This window comes from Mesoplodon bidens, assembly GCF_964165515.1.
Source record: "Mesoplodon bidens genome assembly, chromosome: 5".
Lineage (NCBI taxonomy): Eukaryota > Metazoa > Chordata > Mammalia > Artiodactyla > Ziphiidae > Mesoplodon > Mesoplodon bidens.
Window position 1 is genome coordinate 48,462,783 of NC_138161.1, and position 21,782 is coordinate 48,484,564.

Here is a 21,782-nt window from a genome sequence, read left to right on the forward strand (position 1 = left end):
TTTTAAATTCAATATAATTTATTATCACTTTATTTATTATTTATTTATTATTACTTTATAATAAAAGTATTATAAAGCTCCTTCATCTGGTAACATTTTTAATCTGTAATATAAATGTGTTTGTGACCCAATTTCTTTCTTTTTTTTAAATTTTTTTATAAAGTTAGGTTGTTTATTTGAGATCCCTCTTATTTATTTTTTTTATAAAATAAGTTTTACTCTTATTTATTTATTTATTTTTGGCTGTGTTGGGTCTTCGTTTCTGTGCGAGGGCTTTCTCTAGTTGTGGCAAGCGGGAGCCACTCTTCATCGTGGTGCGCGGGCCTCTCGCTGTCGCGGCCTCTCTTGTTGTGGAGCACAGGCTCCAGACGCACAGGCTCAGTAGTTGTGGCTCACGGGCCCAGTTGCTCCATGGCATGTGGGATCTTCCCAGACCAGGGCTCGAACCCGTATCCCGTGCATTGGCAGGCAGATTCTCAACCACTGCGCCACCAGGGAAGCCCCCAATTTCTTTCTTTAAAAGGAAAATCCTTTTAGGACTCAGGGTATGGAGTTAACTGAAGTATCTGATTTCATTAGAAATGGCCTTATTTTACCTGATTTTCAACTCTGTATTTCTGAATATTAATAGCTCTACAAAGGCGAAATGAGAGATGAGTTATATGGTGTAATGATTGCAGAGTATTTCCTCTAAATGCTTTTGTTCTTCGTACTGGTTTATAGTAGAGAATTAGAGAGAAGAGTGCTGTTTAGGGGGCATAAAATCAGGGACAAACATCTATCAAAATGAACCAAATAAGGCATCCAGAGAAATACTGGAGCAGAACCTCAAGTAATACACACTTCTACCTTCCTAAACTGACATGTTTTTCTCCCTGTCAGTAGATGATTTCGTAGACAATGATACTCATTTTTGTTATCAATGGGAAATATTGATGTTTAGGAAAATACAAAAGAAAGTCAAACCTACCAATGCAAAACATTTCTGAGCTTGTGCCAGAGCAGACTCAGGTCTTAATCTAATACATTCATCAAAATCTGCTACTGCTTCTTCAACTTGATCAAGCAGTATTTTCAGCTAAGGAAAAAAAGTACATAGATAAACGCAGTTCAAAATAACCAGTACACCAGTTAAATAGGTACCGTGCCTCTTAGTACAGCTCAGCATAATGCTACGCATGTAATTATTCAATATAGAATTACTTTCTAGAAATAGTGAACTAGAAAATCTTATAATTTTAAAGGAAAGATTCTAAAACTTAAAACCAGTGTCCAATTTTTTTAAAAAGCACTATAAACCTACCACTTTTGATCACTCTTAAGTGATTTTTCTTCTAGAAAATGAAATATCTCTGTACTTTCAAACGTCGAAGTAGATCAGACTGTAGATAATTACATTTCAAATTAATCTTAAAAGACATTACCAGTAAGGATCAAAATACCAAGAATTTTAAGGTTATCTCAACACTTCTTAAGACCCCTCAGACAGAAATATTAGATAAAATTCTCCATTAGAAAGAACCTGACTTTTCTGTTATTATATGGATTAGCCCATACTTTCTACTCTAATGCATTCCAAGAAGCCACGTCACACAAGCAGATTTATAAAGCCGCGTTTTCTCTAGATGAGGCTGAAATTGGGAACTGTTTTCTTCACTATATATTTTTACTAAAAAACAAACATGCATGTTATAAAACTCCATTCAGAAGAGATTTTTTTGATAGTGTCTGGATAGTTCAGGCTAATAATTCCTTACAGCAAGAAAGCCCACAAAAATCATTCTGTTGATTCTAGCATTAACTCAAAATGCTCACTACATTTTCTTTCTTTAATTTGTCACTACACGTTTTTAATGTTTTACTCGTTGAAAACCTATGAAGCAGAAACACCTGAGAAACAAACCTGAACTGGCAAAAGCCAACATTTATAGCCTTCCTCTTCCTTTTTTTTTTTTACAAGTAAATATCAGGACAAATGTTCAAGATGGGACTAAATAAATGCCAACCCAAACTGTAAACCACTCTGATACTTTGTTCACAGCTATCACAAGTGATGTAAGAAAACTTTGAAGACATTCTCAAAATGGTATCAAATTCCTCAATTCAAAGATCAGAACTCTTTAAGAAAATTAATTTACCTGTCCTCGGTGGTGATAAACATCTGCATTCTGAGGATCGATGTCGGCAGCCATGTTAAAATCCTGAGTAGACAGCAAAGGCTGCTGCTGTTGCATATACATGCTGCCTCTTTTGATGAGAGCATTTGCTCGAAGCTATATACCCCAAATGAGGAAAGATTCATCATTACTACTTTTTATTCTAATTTAGTTTTTTTAAATAACAGCTTTATTGAGATGTAATTCACATACCATAAAGCTCACCCTTTAAAAGTATATAAGCCAGTCATTTTTAGTATATTCAGAGTTGTACAACTGTTACCACTAATTCTAGAACATTTTCACCACTCCCAAAGGAAATCTCATACACATTAGCAGGCACTCCCTATTTCCTCCCTAATTCTCAGTCCCTAGAAACCATCAGTCCTTTTTTCTCTTTCTATGGATTTGTATATTCCGGACATTTCATACAAACTGGAATCGTACGTAATGCGGTCTTTTTGTGACTGGCTTCTTTCATGTAGCATGTTTTCAAGGTTTGTCTATGTTGTAACGTGTATCAGTACTTCATTCTTTTCTTTTTTTAAATATCTTTATTGGAGTATAATTGCTCTACAATGGTGTGTTAGTTTCTGCTGTAGAACAAAGTGGATCAGCTATATGTATACATATACCCCCATATCCCCTCCCTCTTGAGCCTCCCTTCCACCCTCCCACCCCACCCCTCTAGGTCATCACAAAGCATTGGAGCTGATCTCCCTGTGCAGCTTCCCACTAGCCATCCATTTTACATTTGGTGGTGTATATATGTCAGTACTACTCTCTCACTTCATCCCAGCTCATTCTTTTTTAATGGTTGAATAATATTCCATTGTATAGATATATCACATTTTATTTATCTGTTCCCCAGCTGATGGACATTTGAGTTGCTTCCACTTTTTGGCTCCTATGAATAATGCTGCTATGAACATTCATGTACAAGTTTTTGTGTTGACATATGAATTCAATTCTCGTGGGTATATATACCTAGGAGAGGAACTACTGGGTCACATGGTAACTCTATGTTTAACATTTTGAGGAACTTCCCAACCCCAACTAATTTCCAAAGGGATTTTACCATTTTATATTCCTACCAGCAATATATGAGAGTTCCAACTTCTCCATATCTATACCAATACTTTTAATTGTCCAAATTTCTGATTACAGCCATCCTAGTGGGTATAAAGTGATACCTCGTTGTGATTTTGATTTGCATTTCCCTAAGGGCTAATGATGCTAAGCAGCTTTTCTTGTTCTTATTGGCTATTTGTACATATTCTTTGGGAAAATGTCTATTGAGATCCTTTCCTGTTTTTAAATTAGGCTATCTTTTTATTGTTGAGTTGTAAGAAAAACTTCTTTAATATATTCTGGATACAAGCCCCTTATCAGATATATGACTTGTGAATATTTTCTCCCATCCTGTGGAATGTGTTTTCCCTTTTTTTGGTCACTTGTGCTTTTGGTGTCATGCCTAAGGAACCACAGCTTAATCTAAAGTATTGAAGATTTCCTCCTATGTTTTCTTCTAAGAGTTTTATAGTTTTGGCTCTTAACATTCAGGTCTCCGATCCGTTTTGAGCTCATTTTTGTACATGGCATATGACAGGCATCACCACTTGCCATTAAAACAAAAAATCATGATCATGAAATAAGAAATAGGATTCTTCTCTAAAATTTTTTCAAGGCAAAAGTACATACGTATGTTTTCCTCAATGAAACAAATAAGAATGCCCTCACAACAATAACAAAAACAAATAACAGAACATATTTGTAATCATCAGGAAAATCAGCAGGAAATAAAATTAAAGATAATTATTACTAGGGTATCTTCAACTTGAAAATCTATTTTGAGAAGGACTTTTAACAAATACTTAGTTTAAATTACTTTTGTTTATAAGAAGTTAAGATAATTTGCTAACAAATACTTAGGCCTTGAAAACAACTCTCATTTTCCATAAAATACATGAATGATTCATTTGGAGGTGAATAAAGCCAGAGTTCACTTAATTCAATGAGGAAAAAGAGATGTTAACCATCTAATAAGGAGTACAGTACTTTGGCAGCTAACTGCTATTCTTGTTACACTGAGTAGAAGGCTCATATAATTCGACAGACACCCACCCCCACCAAATCTTAATTATAAAAATAACTACATACACACAAGAACACGTAGAAAACGAAAAGCTGTTCCAACCACACAACTGTAAAAACTTTTGGTATATTTCAGTAATTTCTATATTATATTTTTAGATCTTGTTTTTTCCTCATGTAAATAAAATCTTTCAGAATATATTAAATGTGTTTATTTTTTAGTAAATGCATTTTATAACCCTGTACTACATATTGCATGTTATTTACAATACTACCTATAGCACTGCTACATCACCTTTACCCCTACCCAAATACAGTCCAATACAGTAGGCAGAAGCTCTATGGGGAAGCTGAAGCTACCAGATATTATAGGGGAAAAAAGAAGTCCTTTCCTAGTTAAAGATATCTATCACTGACATTTATGATTCAGTTTCACTGCACCAACTCAATCATCATTAGGCGTAGTCCCTTCCAAAACAAAAAGTAATCTTTTGGAGAATGGCAATTGAAATGCCAAAACTTTGGCAAAACATACCTGAAAGTCTTATTTTTATTTATTATTAATTTTTCACATGCACACACACAGAGTTTTAAATGTACCTTCACATTAGCTTCTTTCAAGCTGATGACCTTATCTAAATCTGGTTTGGCCGCATTGGCATTGCCAATAAGCAAGTAGAAAGTAGCTCGTAGTAATAATGCTTCTGCCATGTATTTGCCTTGGGCATCTATTTCTTTTGAGCATTCACTTATGATTTTATCATAGTTTTCTTCTTCCATATACTGTTTGGCCTTTAAGTATCCAGAGCTGAAAATAAAATAAGCATAGGAAATTACTATTTATTACTAATAAAATGAGCATAAAAAATTACTAAAAAAGCATCAAATGCTAAAACTTGCCACATTTAGTATACTTGAGTTAAACAATTGTCCTCTTCCCCTTAACAAGTTAGCCTGTCAATGTGAGACTGGAGTGTGGGTGGTGGTATGCGGGGCAGTGTGTGTAACAGATTAGGATTTTTGATGCAGACTGGGATTTTCTTGCTGCCTTGGAGAGAGAGTTTTTAAAAAGGAACAACAGAGAAAATGGCAGTAACTTAGGGTTATTGCCCAGGCTTCAACATTTAGACACATGAAAAGATGAGCTAATGACAGACTGATCTGCAACATAGGAAAGGATCCTGTTTTATTCAAAAGATGAGGGCCTCCCTGGTGGCGCAGTGGTTGAGAGTCCGCCTGCCGATGCAGGGGATACGGGTTCGTGCCCCGGTCTGGGAGGATCCCATATGCCGCGGAGCGGCTGGGCCCGTGAGCCATGGCCGCTGGGCCTGCGCGTCCGGAGCCTGTGCTCCGCAACGGGAGAGGCCACAACAGTGAGAGGCCCGCATACCGCAAAAAGAAAAAAAAAAAAAAAAAAAAAAAAAAAAAAAAAAAAAAAAAGATGAGCTAATGACAGACTGATCTGCAACATAGGAAAGGATCCTGTCTTATTCACGTTCTTATCTGTGGCACATTGATGGCATGCAACAGTTATTTTATGACTAACAGAAAGAACAGAGAAATAGAAAGTTATTAAGTAAGTTTAGGGTCACAGAACCCAAGGGAAGAGGTGTGACCTGAGTTGTACTTTGTAAAGATCACTCTGGCTGTGTTGTGGAAAATGGACTGTAAGGGAGCAAGAACTGGAGGCAGGGAAATATCTATTGATAAAAGGCTCTCATCCAGAAGTTGTGTTGTTTCACCTAAAAGAAGAGACCTAGAATGAATAGGTGGAAATATCAAAGAAGCACACCCTTTCATCAAATAGTACTTAAAGAAAACACCCTTCCCCTACTTTTTAAAAAGCAGTGACCACAATATCATCACTCTTCTAAAACGATGACTTTTATTGAGAAGGCTTGTAGAAGGAATTTTTTGAACTGAAAAGGAATTTACACTATATGTCCTTTAAGGGGCACTGTAAATTACATTTTCTTATTTCATTTGCTACATATTCTGAAAAGAGAAAACTGGCAAGTGACTTAAAAGTTATGTCAGTCAAAGTCTTACAAACTCTGTGCTAACCTTTCCTATAATTACATTCTAATATTCCCTGCACTCTAGTTTTATTCCTCAGGTCACCAGGGTAAGACAAAATAATTATTAAATCAGATTGGAAGTAATAACGGTTCCTATTTATTGAGAACCTAAGTGCTAGATACTTACAAACATGACCTCTAAACCTCACAATAAGCCTCAAAGGTAATTATTACTTCCCCGTTCAAAAAATGATGAAGCTAAGGCTCAGAGTAAAATAGAATTCAAAAACTTAGGACCAATTCCAATTAGTGTTCTGGTGAGAGATAGCTATGTCCTGCCACCTGTCAAGACAGTTCTTAGAATAATGGTATTAACTTCACTGTAGTTTTTCTGGGATAAGGACTATTTCCTAATCAGAAGAGGCAATTATTGGCATTACCTTAAACATTTGCTTCCCATCTACAATCTTCTCAAAGAGATTGCTCACCAACTAACTCAAACTTGAACATCTTGGCTCAATTATACATAGTATCCTCCCTTAAAAGGTGGCCAATAATGGTAGAAAAATTGGGAGATACAAATTAAAAGCAATCTTTTTCCTTAAACCTTCCAATATGCTATAGATGCAAAATTATGCTTTGCTTTGGGAACAGTATTCCCTTTTCTTCCAAACTCATTAGAAAAATGTCATGTTGGTAATAATGTTGTACCTTCTCTTGGAGAGGAGAGCTAGCCTCAACAGCAAGATAAAAGTATTGATAAATATAAATGGATAAGCAGGCTAGATAGCTTATATACTACATTATATCACTTGACCTCCAGTTGTAAACATAGTATCTTGTACTTTGGTTTCAGCTCTCTACAGGAGCAAACACAAACCCAAAAAATGGCATTTTCCTAGGCATGCAGAAAAAACCTTGAACAAAGTCACTCTTTTGGGCACTCCTAAAAATTAAGTTATATATTATAAACTTCCTTGCACTAAAACATCTGGATATTGAGCTACACAATCATTTTTTAAGTTACTGCCCCTGTTCAAATATAATCAACCACTTGATCTCCACTAGGAGATCTCTTGAGAATATCATGTAGGACCTTAAAAGCAGGGTAGACTCCTGGCAGTAAAACCTTGAGTCACCACAGAGGTTAACTCTTAGGGTGTAATAGACATGTGTGAGAAGAGAAGTATTTTTATTATTATAATATTATTATATATTATAATTTTGTTATACTTATATCTATTTATAAACAGATTTTTTGGAGATGACTCAGAGTTCCACTTTGGCTCTAGGGCAGCAAAAACCCCCCGTTTTGGCTACGTCCCCGCCAAAAAGAAAAACAAAACATTAAGCAGATACTATACTCGAGACACTTACTTTTCTTTTACTTCTAAAGCCTCCCCTTCCTTGTCTTTATCTTCATCAGACTTCTCTCCTTTAAGCATTGGCTGAGAAATTATATCATCCGTGAAAGAACTGAAGTAAGATTTGATAAACTGTGGAGATGGCATCAGAGGTTCACGATTCTGAAATGTAATCATATTTATACACATCAAAATAGAAAACACTAACCAAAGAAGCAGATGCCTTTCTTTGTAGAACACTGAGAACCACTGTCGTAAAAACTGGCGTCTCTTTTTCAGGTAACTGAAGGATATCAGGCTCCAAACCGTAGCGCGATAGACAGTGGAAATGGTAATGCTGCCAGTCCCAGCTGTTCAAAGTAGGTTTTAAACGAGAACCTTTTCCCTCTCCAAAGATGTAAAATGTCAAGAACTCTTAGAACCACTCACTAAAAGAAGGTGAAATCTGGAACAAAGGAGATAAACAACTGCTGAGTTAAAATTATCTCCTTCTGTGATAAAATTATCTTCCTGTCCTAGAAGATTAACATCTCAATTTACTACTCAGGACCATGTCTTACACAGGTGCTACAATGTTAAGTCCATCTACCATGGGCTTTCATTTGTCCCCTACTTATTCTGCATCTGAAGATCTCTATTGGAGTAAGTGCCACTGAAAGTCAGAATGAAATCTCATTTCCTCTTTTAATTATTACTTTTTCCCATGGCAACCTGATTCATAATCATAGAAGTATTTTGTTTCTCCTTATTATACTTAAGATGATAAAGTCTTAAAGGAAGAAGGAAAAGGGACTAATGTCACCAAAGGGCTCTCATAACATATTTTGGATCCTTTGCAAAATTCAACCCAAAGATTTTAGAGTGGAAATATGGTATTCTAAATTGTATGTACAACAAATACCATTTCTATTATTTTGATAGATTTAATGTCTTTGTATTTGAAGGAGGGGGAAAAAATGAATCTGGCTTTGTAAGTATATGATCTAATCTAGGATAGATGAGAGTGGGGTAAATAAGAAAACTGAATAGAAAAATCTAAGGAATTCACACTCTTTTTTTGGTGTTCTCTCTGGGGAGAGATTCAGTGTGTCTTAATTACCATTTTAAATCAAATGGTCACCACCAAGCGATAAATACACCTAACTTAAGTATTTCACTGAAGACCCTGTGTTGGAATATATAAGTGGCAATCATCTACCACTTCAGGGAAAAAGCTTAAATAGAAATTTAAATAGCCCTTACTGAAGTTGAATAAATCATTAATGTCTTGTAGTTTCCTATTTCAGCTTAGAAATGAAGCTACCACTTCCCTGTCTTTCACAGACTAACAAATTTAAAATGAGAACAATATTTTATAAGTAATGGCCTTATGTATCAAAGGAACAAGATATAAATTCTAGCTCTGCCACTTATTAGCTATGTGTCCTTACACATGTCATTCTCAGTTTTCTCATCTCTAAAATAGCAATAAAAATACTATCCTTATTTATCTTATAGGGTTATTGTAAAAATAAAAATAAAATGAAAAGTATTTTGCAAAGTGGAATTTACAAAGTGGAATACAAACAGGTTAGAAAATATATGTGTAAACTAATTTGGAACCTATATAAATGTAGGTTATCATATTTTCTTACTACTCTGCAGTCCAACCAGTATAATTACTCAACAATAGCATTATACTTAAGGGAACGAGGTTCCTTCAAAGTTCAATTTGTGAGACTCTAACATGGTATTTTGCAAAATATTTTGAGGAGCACCAGTTCTAGTTCCTCAAAACAGCATGTTCTACCAGATGCTGAAGGGAAGGAAATAAGTTCCAGAGTTTAAAGAGACTGAGAACCAGTATAGCTGTATTTGGAGATTCACAACACATACTAGCACAAGAAAGTCCTGCAGTGAAGAAACCTGTCTTAACTCTGTTTAACTCAGCTAATATTCAGAGATGTGAAGTTATAAATACAGAGAGATTAAAATCAACTTAAGAGAAAAGCAAGTTATTATTAAAGAAAAAAGAAACAACTGCCTCGATATTATGAAATTTAGCAGAAAACCTCTACTGATGTTTAGTAATACCTGTGGTACTCCCACAGCCCTCTACTTATATCCCTCCATGACACTTCACCAATAACATGCCTTTTATACTTATTAATGGTCCCTCTCATTAAGGACTTTGTAAGGGCAAGGACCATGTCTTTGTACCTACCCTTCTAAAATGCCCATTATGGACCTCTGTTCAATAAATGTTTCTTGAATTAAACCATCTACTAACTGTGTAAAACCAATGCCAATTTATACAGCATATCTTTAAAAACTTTAAAGAGTAGGAGTTGGCAATTTTTTTCTGTAAAAGGCCAGATAGTAAATATTTTAGGCTTTATGTGCCATACAGTCTCTGTCACAACCACTCAACTCTGCTGCTGTAGCTTAAAAGCATCTAAAACAATGTGTCAGTGGCTGAGTTCCAATAAAACACTATTGGCACATTATTTATAAAAACAGGTGGCAGGCTGGATTTGGCCTGTAGGCCATTGTTTGGCAACTTCTAATATACATGAATTCTTTCAATATCCTCCAGGTGCAATACTGGACATAGTTTACATTCTTATTTTAAAAAGGTAAGCCACAAAAGCCCAAGATTACAGGAAAAAGAAATATAATCCAGATCTAATTTCAGTTGTAACCATCGTGCCCAAGTTTAAGCAGTATAAATTAGAAACAACCCTTCACAATGTATACTCCCTCTATTAACCAATTCAGATTAATTTACCTTGTATTTTTCTTTGGCTTTCTCTTTTCCAAGAAGTTTAAGAACTTTATCAGCTAACAGCATGCTTTGCTGATTTTGGAACCCTTCTAATATACACACAGCAGTGACATCTAGAAATGATGCAAAAAACAAAAGTATGAAATTATCGCAAAGATGACTAGCGGCATCAAATGGGTTCAATGTTACCACAGAAAGCCAAACCAAATGCATAGCTTTATGTGGCTATCATTTCCAATAAACTGATTCTCAACACTTTAGTTTTACATACTTTATGACCCAACTCAAAGCTCAGAAAGTCACTCTACTTCTCTAGAATTCACTTTCCTCACCTGTGAAATGAAAGGGACTATACTACACCATTTGTGATGTTTCTCATCACTCCAACATTGTACACAGCAAATAAAACTCGTAATCCAGGAATAGTCTTTTCTGGCCGGTTAAGTATACGTGAAATCAACGTAACGTGGCTCTCTCATGTCTGGTCTTTTTATAGGCCTCAGGGTTACTCCTCGTCTCCAAAGCCATCTTGCCACAGAGTTCTCAATTAAATCTGCTTCAAAATACCATTTTAACCTGGCTATGCTACAGCTCAACACACAGTGGTTTGAAATTTAAAAGATCCATGTTTCCTTAACCGCTCAATTTTTCATTCAAAGTAGTGAACAATGGCTGTCTCTCTCTTTTTGAACTCAATTTCTCACAATTCCATATCCTTGCTCCTCCAAACAAGTCAATCTGCTGTATGTTCCCCTGATAATCTGGCTAGTGCCAATGTCAATGTCTTTTCTCCATCCCATTTCTCCATCTAAAATCCATTTAAACTCCTCTCTACAATTATCGCTTAGTAACTTCAAAGTCTGGTTCAAAACTCAGAAGTCTCTTTTCCAAAGCAACACTCCTTCCACCCACCACCAAAGTACATGATACCACAAAACCTCAAATTTTTCTAAAATGTTCTCTAAACCACTCTCAATTGGTAATCCTGATTTAAAATAAATAAATAAATAAAACAGCTCCCCCCCCCTTTTTTTTTTTTGCGGTACGCGGGCCTCTCACTGTTGTGGCCTCTCCCGTGGCGGAGCATAGGCTCCGGACGCGCAGGCCCAGCGGCCATGGCTCACGGGCACAGCCGCTCTGCGGCATGTGGGATCTTCCCGGACCGGGGCACGAACTCGTGTCCCCTGCATCGGCAGGCGGACTCTCAACCACTGCACCACCAGGGAAGCCCAGCTTTTCCCTTTTAAATAATGTTATTTAAAAAAAATTATGGCTAAATTTCTGATTATTGATGCTTTTAAAGCAGAATTAAGTATGTAGTGTAAAGTACTTTTCAACTGCAGAAATTGCATTTTGGTTTAGCTCTACATCACCCAGAAGAATGTACTTTATAGGCCAGTGGCGGATACCCTAATTGAAGTTTTGGCAGCAGATATGGCCAATTAGAGGCCAAAGAATATTTACAATATTTACTGAGAATGGCAAATTCACTTGATGCTTTGTATCAATTACATAATTTCTAATTGAGTATGAGATAATGTTTGAAAATTGCAAGGGCAAAAAATGTTTTCTTTAATGATTCATCTCAAAATTATTTCATATTTATATAGGATATTAACTGAAAAATACGTAGAATCTTAGAAACACTATCGCTCACTAAAACCCCTCTTCTGATTTCTTATTCATGAAATTACACTGATGCTCATTAATTGCCAAGTTTAAAATGTGTGGTATATAAACTCTAAATCATTTAATTCCATAGTGGGGAACCGAGACAGTACTCAAGTATCTGCAATCTCAATTTAAACTAGAAAACAAAGTCTCAATGGGGAAGAGTAAAACTTTTAAACACAATTGATTTCTCTACTCATAGGCAGAGTTTCATATAAATTTACCAATGACTATGAAGCCTTTAGTAGTTTTCATACATAAACACAAAAATACCCTCACCTTCTAAACATTCCTTCTTATTGTCTAGCTTCTCGTGGGCTTTTGCACGTCTAAAGAGAGCTTTCACATATTTGGGATTAAGTTCAACAGCCTTTGTACAATCTTGTGCCACCTCTTTCCATTTTTGCTGTAATGAAAGTATTAAAAAAAAAGTCACACTAAAGGAAGCACTGTTTGACAGAAATCAGTTTTCTAAACTCAGTAGGCCAAGTATTAAGAATCCCACAACAGAAAAAATATTCCCAATTCATACAAAGAGTTAATATCCACAATACATTATAACAGCTCATATAAATAACTGTAATAAAGATTAGCAACCTAATTTTTAAAAATAGGTAAAAGACATATTTAAGCCATCTTTCTACCACCAAATCTACAACCTACCTGCATCTATGTGATATCATCTCCTCTTTCCCTCCTGTTAAAACTGAGGAAGCACCCCTCTTCACCAAAGGCCAACCTTCCACTTGTGGTACGGATCCACATTCTCCCCGCTTCAAGGACTTCACTGTTAGCTATCCTGCCTCTGCATCAATCTGCTTCTCTACTGAATCATTCCTATTAGCATAAAAACACCTCCTTTAGTATTTTCCACCTTTTAAAAACACTCTTTTGATTCCGTAATTCCCTGCAGTTATTACCCCATTTCTTAGCTCCTGTTTATTGCCAAACCTCCAAGGAGTTGCCACTCTACTTGATTGCCATTTACCTCACCGGCTGCTCCTTCCCAATTTCTGTAGCTGACTTCTCCCCCTCTATCTGATTTCTACATGCTGGAACGCTCAAGGACTCATCCCTTCTCTCTCTTAGGCGATCACATCTATTGTCCTGGTAGTATACAACATCTAAAATTAGATGACTCCAAACTTTATCTCTTTAACCCAAACCACGCTCCTAAAATAGAGACATTTCTCAATTCAACTGTCAGCTGACTCACTCTTCCCTCACTCCACTATTACTAAAACTCCTGCTTCTCTTCACACTTCACATCCAATACAACAGCAAATTCTGTTGGTCTTCAGCTTTCCTTCATGTCTCACTTAGGCAACTACAACAACATCCTTCCTTAGTCTCCCTGCCTCCACTCTTGCCTCCCTCCAATATATTCTTGACAGAACAGTGAGAACAATTTTAGATGATGTTCCTGCCCTATTTAAAACCCTTAAATATTTCCCATTACACTCAGAATCAAACCCAACCTTCTTACCATTGCAAGGCTTTGCCTGATCTGGCCTCTGCTACCTTTCCAGTTTCATCTCTCTATACCCCAGGATCCTTTATACATACTTCTTTAATCATGGCAAACTCTTGCCTAACTCAGAGCAATTACATACACTGTTCCTCCATTTGTAACACTCTATTCTGCACTGTTTTATGCACCAACCCCACTCATTCGTCTATTATAGAATCAAAGCATTTATCAAAATGTCATTTAATAGTTGTTTTGTGATCCTTGAGTTCTGTGCATATTGTTTGCTTTTATAGACCCAGCTCCTACTATAGTAACCTTTCATATATGAAACAGTCAATAAAATTTGGTTGAACAAAAAATGCAGAGAATATAAATGCCGAATAAACGTAGAAAAAGATTGTCCACTTCACGAACATCTCAAAAATTGCAAATTAAAACAATGAGAGAGAATTTTTCTCCCACCAGAGTGGCAAATATTAAGACTGATAATACACATAGTCAGTGAGATACTGGAAAACAAACATGTTCATATATTATTATTAGAATAGGTATTGATACTATCTCTTTATATTTCCATTTCTAGAATTTTATTCTCCCAAAAGTATGCAAAAAAATACTTACAAAAATATTTACTGCAACACTGAATGCAATAGGGAAAATAGGAAGCGATTCAAATGTTCATCAACAGGGAGATGTTTTCCACTATACAACCATGTAACAGCTACTACATATAGCCTTTAAAAAGAATGAAATAGATCTGTGTGTGCTATGAGAAGCTGTACAAGATACAGTGGCAACTGAAAAAATATGTTGCAAACAATGTAATAGGAATTCATCTTTTGGTCTTTTCCCCCCAACGTATGCTACTATTACATGTATGGGGACAAAAGTTGAAGAAATAAACTCAAACTGTTGAAGAGGATAGGGTCACCAGAAACTTTAACTTTCTGTATTACCTAATTTCATAAAATCTGATATATACAACTTTGGATTGTGTGTGTGATGAGCAAAACTAAAATTTGTTCGTAAAAAGCTATGTAATTAAAGGATATAAAAACCAAACAAAAATCCTGTAATTTCAAAACAACTTCAAAAAGTTGATTAGATTTATTTGAGTGGCATTAACTGAAACATTATGCAAATAAAGAGAAACAAAACAAACAGAAAAACCAACCTAGGATACATACCAACTGCTCAAAGGCAGCAGCTCTGTTTTGATAAAACGTGGAAAGGTCAACATTCTTCTCTGTAGGGCACAAACTGATAGCCTCGGTATAGCACTGAATAGCTTGTTCATATTTTCCTGCTTTAAAATATTTGTTGCCTTTGTTCTTGGCTGCTTGGGCTCTATCAAGAGAGTTCTGAAATATGAGGAAACAATTATGAAAAACTTATCAATACTCAGTAATAGATTCAGATCACAGTGATTAAATGACACACTGAAGAAAAAATGGAAGGGCAGAATGGCTGTTCACAATGCAAGTCACTCATATAAATATCGTCATGGGATAGAGTGTTAGTAACAGGATTGCTTAGCCAAAAGGTTTATATATTTTTAACTTGAAAAACACTCGGACTTCTCCCAAGAAAAGGCTGTAGTGCTTGAAAGTACCACTTTTCTGCCATTCCTACCAGCAAGAGATATGATAGCTGTGTTTAATTTTTGCCAGTCTAATGAGTATAAAACAGTGGTTCTCAATCAGGGATGATTTTCCCTCTAGGGTACCTTTCACAATGTCTGGAGACATTCTGATTATCACAGCTAGGGGTCAGGAGGAGGCGCGACTGGTATCTAGTAGGTAGAAACCAGGAATGCTGCTAATATTCTACAATGCACAGGACAACACCCACACACCACCACCTTGATCCAAAATGTCAACAGTGCCTAGGGTGAAAAACCCCAGCGTAACATAATTCTAGTTCACATATTATTGCAATTCACATTTTCCTCACTATCAGTGAATTTGAAAATCTGTTCATGTTTGTTTATTGGCCACTGGACTTTTTCATTCTGAAAACCACTTACTGACACGTATTGCTGTTTTTCTATTAGGCTGTTTGTCAACAGTGTAGAAGAGATACTAGAAACACTTTGCCATCTTCATTACAATTGTTATCCCAAATCTCTTGTTTGCTAATCAAATACATTTGGGGGACTCCTATCTTTGTCTCAGAATCTGCTTCCTAGAGGAGCCATCTCACATACTTGATGAGTTGGTAGTTAATACCCATTGAGGACAGTTGCAAAAGCTTCAGTCAGCGTTTGGGAAGCATCTTTGTAGACAAATCCAGTTATCTAGCTTCCAGCTACTAGGTCCAAGAGCTTCATGGCACATCTTCACCCCAAACTTTATTGTTTGTCAACATCATTCAACTTTAACAAATATGCGATTACGAAAGAACCCGTGTATCTCCAATAGGTAAGCACTGACAAAGTAAAAGCAGAAGTAGCTACCGCCCCAACTAACTTACAGGGAAGGCTATGCTGCTTGGGGCCCAGGGCATCTCAGTCACAAAGAGACGATGGGACAGCAACCTTCTGTATCTGCTCTTTTCTCCCTTCCTCTTGCTTCATTCTTCTTTGCTACCTTTCCCCCTCCATTTACCTTTGTCTCCCTTCTCCTTTAGTCTGAATGTAGCTATAATTTTTTGTTTTTCTTGTTTTTTGTTTTTTTTTATAGTGTGCAAAGAAGGATGTGTAGGAAACTTTAAGTTCAGAATATAAAACAGCTAGTTTAAGCTAGCTAGTGTCAAGAAGAAACATGCTCATTTTAAAATAAGATGTGGGAGGATGAAAGGAGCCAACTAGAACACAGAGTAACAGATAAATATGAAATCTTCCACTTGTAAATAGCCTAATGACCTTCCAAAAACTCTGACAGTAAAAATCCTCAGCACAAAACATTCATACTAGAAGACAACTAGGACTCTCTCATGTAGTTGTGGATTCTAGTTGCTGGAAAACTGCACTTGAAGCAACCTCATCAGTCCTCCCACTCCACTAAGAGAAAGAGAAGTCAGACTGGAGTAGGGTTGTATCATTCAGAAGGAGTGAGGATCCCCTCCACCCAAGAGACAAGTGACAAGCATACCTTGCCTATCTTCCAAGAGACGATACTGTCAAGAATTGCTAACATAAAGGAAAATTAATACCATAAAAGAGAGGCACCTGATTCAAATAAAAAACTAGTATTTGAGAAAGCAGGATAAACAAAGCAAACAGAAAATTTAACATCAGAGGAATGAGAGGTTATCACAGTCATTTTTAAAAAGGCTGCTTCTAAAGAGCACCAATTAGACATCTTGAAAATTAAAAAGGATTATTACAATAAACTCAATGGATGGATTGTATATTAGAATGGGCATAACAGAGGAGCAAATTAACAAGTAGAAGGCAGAGCCAAGGAAATCTGCCAGAATGCAACAAGAACAGAGGACAGGGAGGTGAGAAGTTTGGAGGAAAAGTTAGATGATATGGAGTATAAATACCAAAGTTCCAACGTCTGTCTATCTGAATTTTAGAAGGAAAGGCATAGAAAGGACTGTTTTAAAAAATATTAGAAAAATTTCTGGAGTTGGAAAAAAAAGACACACATTTTTAGACATATCATGGTGAAACTTCACAGTAAAAATCCTTAAAGTTTTTAGGTAGAAAAAAACCAGATTACCTACAAAGAAAAAAAGAACCAAACTGGGGTCATATTGTCACCAACATTAGGTATTTAAAAACAATGAAGCAACAACTTTAAAGTCCTGAAGAAAGATTATCTTGAACTTAAAATCTTATACCTAGCTAAATTAGCATTTAAGGTTGAACACAAGAACAGAAACAGAGGTGTACAACTTCCTTACCACTAAAAATAAACCCCAAAGCAGTGGAGATGATCAATAAAACAAAAAGCAGGAAGGAGAGGGTAAAGGAACAAACAAAAAAGTGGAGTACATATGGCAGGAATCATTAAACATGTCAATAATAACAATAAATGTAAATAGGTTAAATCTCCCTATTATAAATAAACTACCTACCCACCTACCTACTTATTTATTTATTTATTTAGGCTGCATTGGGTCTTTGTTGCTGTGTGCAGGCTTTTCTCTGGTTGCGGCGAGCGGGGGCTACTCTTCACTGCAGTGCGCGGGCCTCTCACTGCAGTGGCTTCTCTTGTTGCAGAGCATGGCCTCTAGGCACGCAGGCTCAGTAGTTGTGGCTCGTGGGCTTAGCTGCTCCATGGCATATGGGAACCCACGTCCCCTACATTGGCAGGCAGATTCTCAACCACTGAGCCACCAGGGAAGCCCAAATAAACTATTTAAAATAAAAAATAACCACATGTTACCTATAAGGCATGACCTAAAACAAAATAACAGGTCAAAAAAAGAATGTAAAAGTTACAGAATGTAAAAAAGAATGTAAAAACGTTACAGAATGCAAATACTTGCAAAAAAGAAGTCAGTATCAGACAAAAAGGCAGTAAAACAAAATACCATTCACATGCCTCAGATGGAGCACTTCTGTGGGCAGTTTTATTGATAAAAGATACAATCTACCAAGAAAACATCATTACCACAAATCTTTGTATGCCTAATAAAACTTCAAGATAGTGAAACAATTACTTTTGATGTTAAATACAAAAACAAGAAAAACATTATTTCAATTTCTTGTAAAAAGTTTACAATGTTTCTAAGTCATTGAGAACATAGCTAATACACAATCTAATATGCCAGGCACTGCTGATAGAGAAAATAATGTATCAAATGACTGTGAGGAGTATGTTCCGCTACAAACATATTGAAAATCTATTTAGTATTTTTACTAAAGATTTGCAGATTAAATAAAAAGAACTTTCTTTGGACAGAGTAATGACCTTGTTTCATTAACACAAAGAGGCAATGAACTCTTTCCTGTCTACTGGAAGTTTAAGGCTACAGGATGTCACACAGAATACAAGGAGAAGCAGTCATGGTGAAGGCAGACAAGTTAAAAGAATACAGAAAACTGGATAGGTACACAAGGCTTCCTCTCCTTAGAAAGATGGATATTTCCAATTTTTATTCAGCAAGGTCTAAATCAACCTAAAGCCAACCAAGAGAATCTTTCAATTACCCATTCCCCTCCATTCAGTCAAGTTTTACAATAGATTCCCTTTAAAAAGTATTATAAATTCCTAGGGGCTTCCCTGATGGCACAGTGGTTAAGAATCCACCTGCCAATGCAGGAGACACGGGTTCGAGCCCTGGTCCGGGAAGATCCCACACGCCGTGGAGCAACTAAGCCCATGCGCCACAACTACTGAGCCTGTGCTCTAGAGCCCGCGAGCCACAACTATTGAGCCTGCGCGCCACAACTACTGAGCCCACGCACCTAGAGCCCACGCTCTGTAACAAGAGAATACACTGCAATAAGCCCATGCACCGCAACGAAGAACAGACCCCGCTCACCGCATCTAGAGAAAGCCCGCGTGCAGCAACGAAGACCCAACGCAGCCAAAAATAAATAAATAAAATAAATAAAAATTTAAAAATTATTATAAATTCCTTATCACCTAAGGCCTAAACCAGAACCTGCTTTATTTCCTTTCCTTACTGTACTGGAAAAAAAAAAAAAAAGATGCTATGACATTGAGTGAAAAAGGATCAAATTACATAGGCAAATCACCAAATTGCAAATTTTCTCCCACTGTCACTGCAGAGCGCTACCAAACCATGTTTGGGGAGAACAATATCTCAGTTAACCTCCCTATCACCTTCTGCTCATTGCACCCCCCCCACCACAATAGTTTCTGTCCAGTGGCTTCCCTTCACTAACAAAAATGAAGAGAAAGAATGGCATTACAACAGGGACAGTACAGAAAAGCTAATTTTTTTGGCCCACTGGTAAAATTTAGGACAAAAAGCTACTTAGCACAATGTCAGCTTATCAATCAACATCAGCATTCTGCTGTGTCAGGAATTAGACATTATTTTCACAAGCTTTGAGGCCAATACCAGGTAGAAATCAAAATAAATGCACTGGAGGAAAAAGTTTAAATTAGAAAATATACAACTACCAATTCTTTATAATATAAGGGATTTTAATTCCAACTCTCAGGAATCCTTTGCACTGCTTTTCAGTCACTTTCTCCCCTACTCAGTCTACCTTCTCAAGTTATAATAAGAACTTTTAGAATTAAAGGTTGAAGTTGAAAAATAAGCCCAAAGACAATTTTGAAAGCATATTTTATAAATGAGAAATGAAGACATACAGCTCTAGAATGTAATGGGAACACCCTGAAATGCTATTATCTTTTCATGTGGTCTATTTTCATATCTAAAAGCTACTAAGGAGATTTAAAAGACTATCAAGACATTATGTTACTGGAAATCACTCTTGGTTTTGGTAATCTTTTTAAGGTTCCGAACATTCCATAATATTTTACAGTAAAATTCTGTGAAAATGCATCTTTCTCTTACTTTTCTTACAACAAATTAATTTCTGATTGATCTGAAAGACCTTCTTAAGTAAGCTGGACCATATCATTCCCTTCTTAAAACCATCCAGTAACTTCCCACTGCTATTGCCTATACATAAGCGTCCAAACTCCCGTTACTCCACTCCTGCCACTCCGGCTTCCCACATGTAACTTTGGTGGATTCAAAAAGTACTAATCTCTTCCTCAAAGAAAACAGTTTGAAAAGATTAGGTACTGAAAAGATTAGGTACTATGTATTCAATTTCCACAGGCATAAATTTAAACTCTGTGAATACTGGTAAGAATACAGACAAATTATAAAAAAGAAAAGACATTCACTTCTGCCTAGTATGTCACACAATCAAACTATTATTTAAAACAATCTATTAGATAACTTAGCTTTTTTTATCCAGGATTTGAATAAGTTTCATCTCATCATAATGAATAACTGTCCAGCAGAGTCAACTTCATGATTCCATGTGATTCTGCCAAGTGAATTCAAAAAATATGTGGAGCTGAAACTTGTATGGAATCCTGACATTAATGCATCAAGCAAAAATCAGTTGTCAAAATTACTTTTGAAAATTCTTCAGAAGAGTAACACACTAGAAATGCAAGGTAGGAGCTATTATTATCCCCATTTTACACATAAAGCAACTGAAGCCCAGAGACATCAAGAAGCTTGCCCAAGGCAAGATTCAAACAAGCAATCTGACTCCACATTGCCTAAACTTTACTTCTATACTGCATGGATTGTCATCCACACTTTATGAAGAATGAATATCATCAGAATCACATCCAGACTCACACTCTGGAACTGAAACAAAGGAAATAGTTCAGGTATTGTATCTTGCTCACTACTGACCCCAGAGCAAAAGGACAGAGAATCATCAGCATAATTAGGTCTTTTTCTTTTTGCTAAGCAAGTGTAATTGATTTCATTTTAGTTAAAAGCACATTTGATGTGACTCCACTGTACAACGATCAACAGGATAGTCTTTATCCTGAAGGAACTCTAGAGACAGTGCAGGAAACAAGTGAACTGGCAGCCTCTCAAAAGAACTACCGCTGATCAAACACTGAAACCCCAATTCACATTAAGAAAATGTACATTATGTGATTAGAAACTTGTGTAGCTAATAACTAGAAAATTTTTAGTTCGAAGAGTAGCAACTGCATATATACACACACTTACATACAAACTATGTGGGTAAAACATAAGGTTTAGGAACAAATAACTCAAGGAATAAATCTAAAAGGAAACAATGAGAAACATAGTAAGTATGTCTTCTCTCTCTACAACAAACACTGCTGAAACTTGTCAAAGAGACAAAACTAGGAACCTGCCCTCCACCTCCTGCAGAGGCAAATCTACTATGGAAAACAAGTTACATTTAAACACCAAAGCAACAAAGTATTGATTCAATCCCCATAAATTTATTAGAATACAAAGTAAGAAAACAATCAGGGTTTGAATCATCAGTCAAGGTTACTTCAGTGAAGGTTACTTGGAACAATCTGCTCTGGAACCAAAATGACTAACAAACGACAGTCAGGAAAATACTCCAAGGAGGAAAAACAACGCCAAAAGGGTTATTCAGTACACAGACAGAGAAGAAATTCAGGAGACCAGAAAGGGAGCTCTAAAACAAGTCCTGCGATGGTAACATGACTATGTTACAGATGGCTTTCAATGACATGAATTTGGTAATTAGGAATCACTGTAAATTCTTAGCGAGTATTTATAAAATATTATTCTGACGATCACACACATATAGTCACTAAAAGGAAAGGA

The 21,782-nt window shown here is 36.3% G+C and overlaps 1 protein-coding gene across 1 annotated transcript in view; it reads right to left on the bottom strand.

The window, feature by feature from the left end:
• Positions 1 to 21,782, bottom strand: part of TOMM70 (translocase of outer mitochondrial membrane 70) — a 51,246-nt gene that overhangs the window by 15,693 nt on the left and 13,771 nt on the right. Inside the window, exons 2-8 of the mRNA XM_081234273.1 lie at positions 14,726 to 14,899; positions 12,347 to 12,473; positions 10,400 to 10,509; positions 7,646 to 7,794; positions 4,851 to 5,058; positions 2,139 to 2,273; positions 971 to 1,078 (exon numbers count right to left, since the gene is read on the bottom strand). Coding sequence (XP_081090399.1) covers positions 971 to 1,078; positions 2,139 to 2,273; positions 4,851 to 5,058; positions 7,646 to 7,794; positions 10,400 to 10,509; positions 12,347 to 12,473; positions 14,726 to 14,899 — 1,011 coding nt within the window. The remainder of the gene's footprint in view (positions 1 to 970; positions 1,079 to 2,138; positions 2,274 to 4,850; positions 5,059 to 7,645; positions 7,795 to 10,399; positions 10,510 to 12,346; positions 12,474 to 14,725; positions 14,900 to 21,782) is intronic.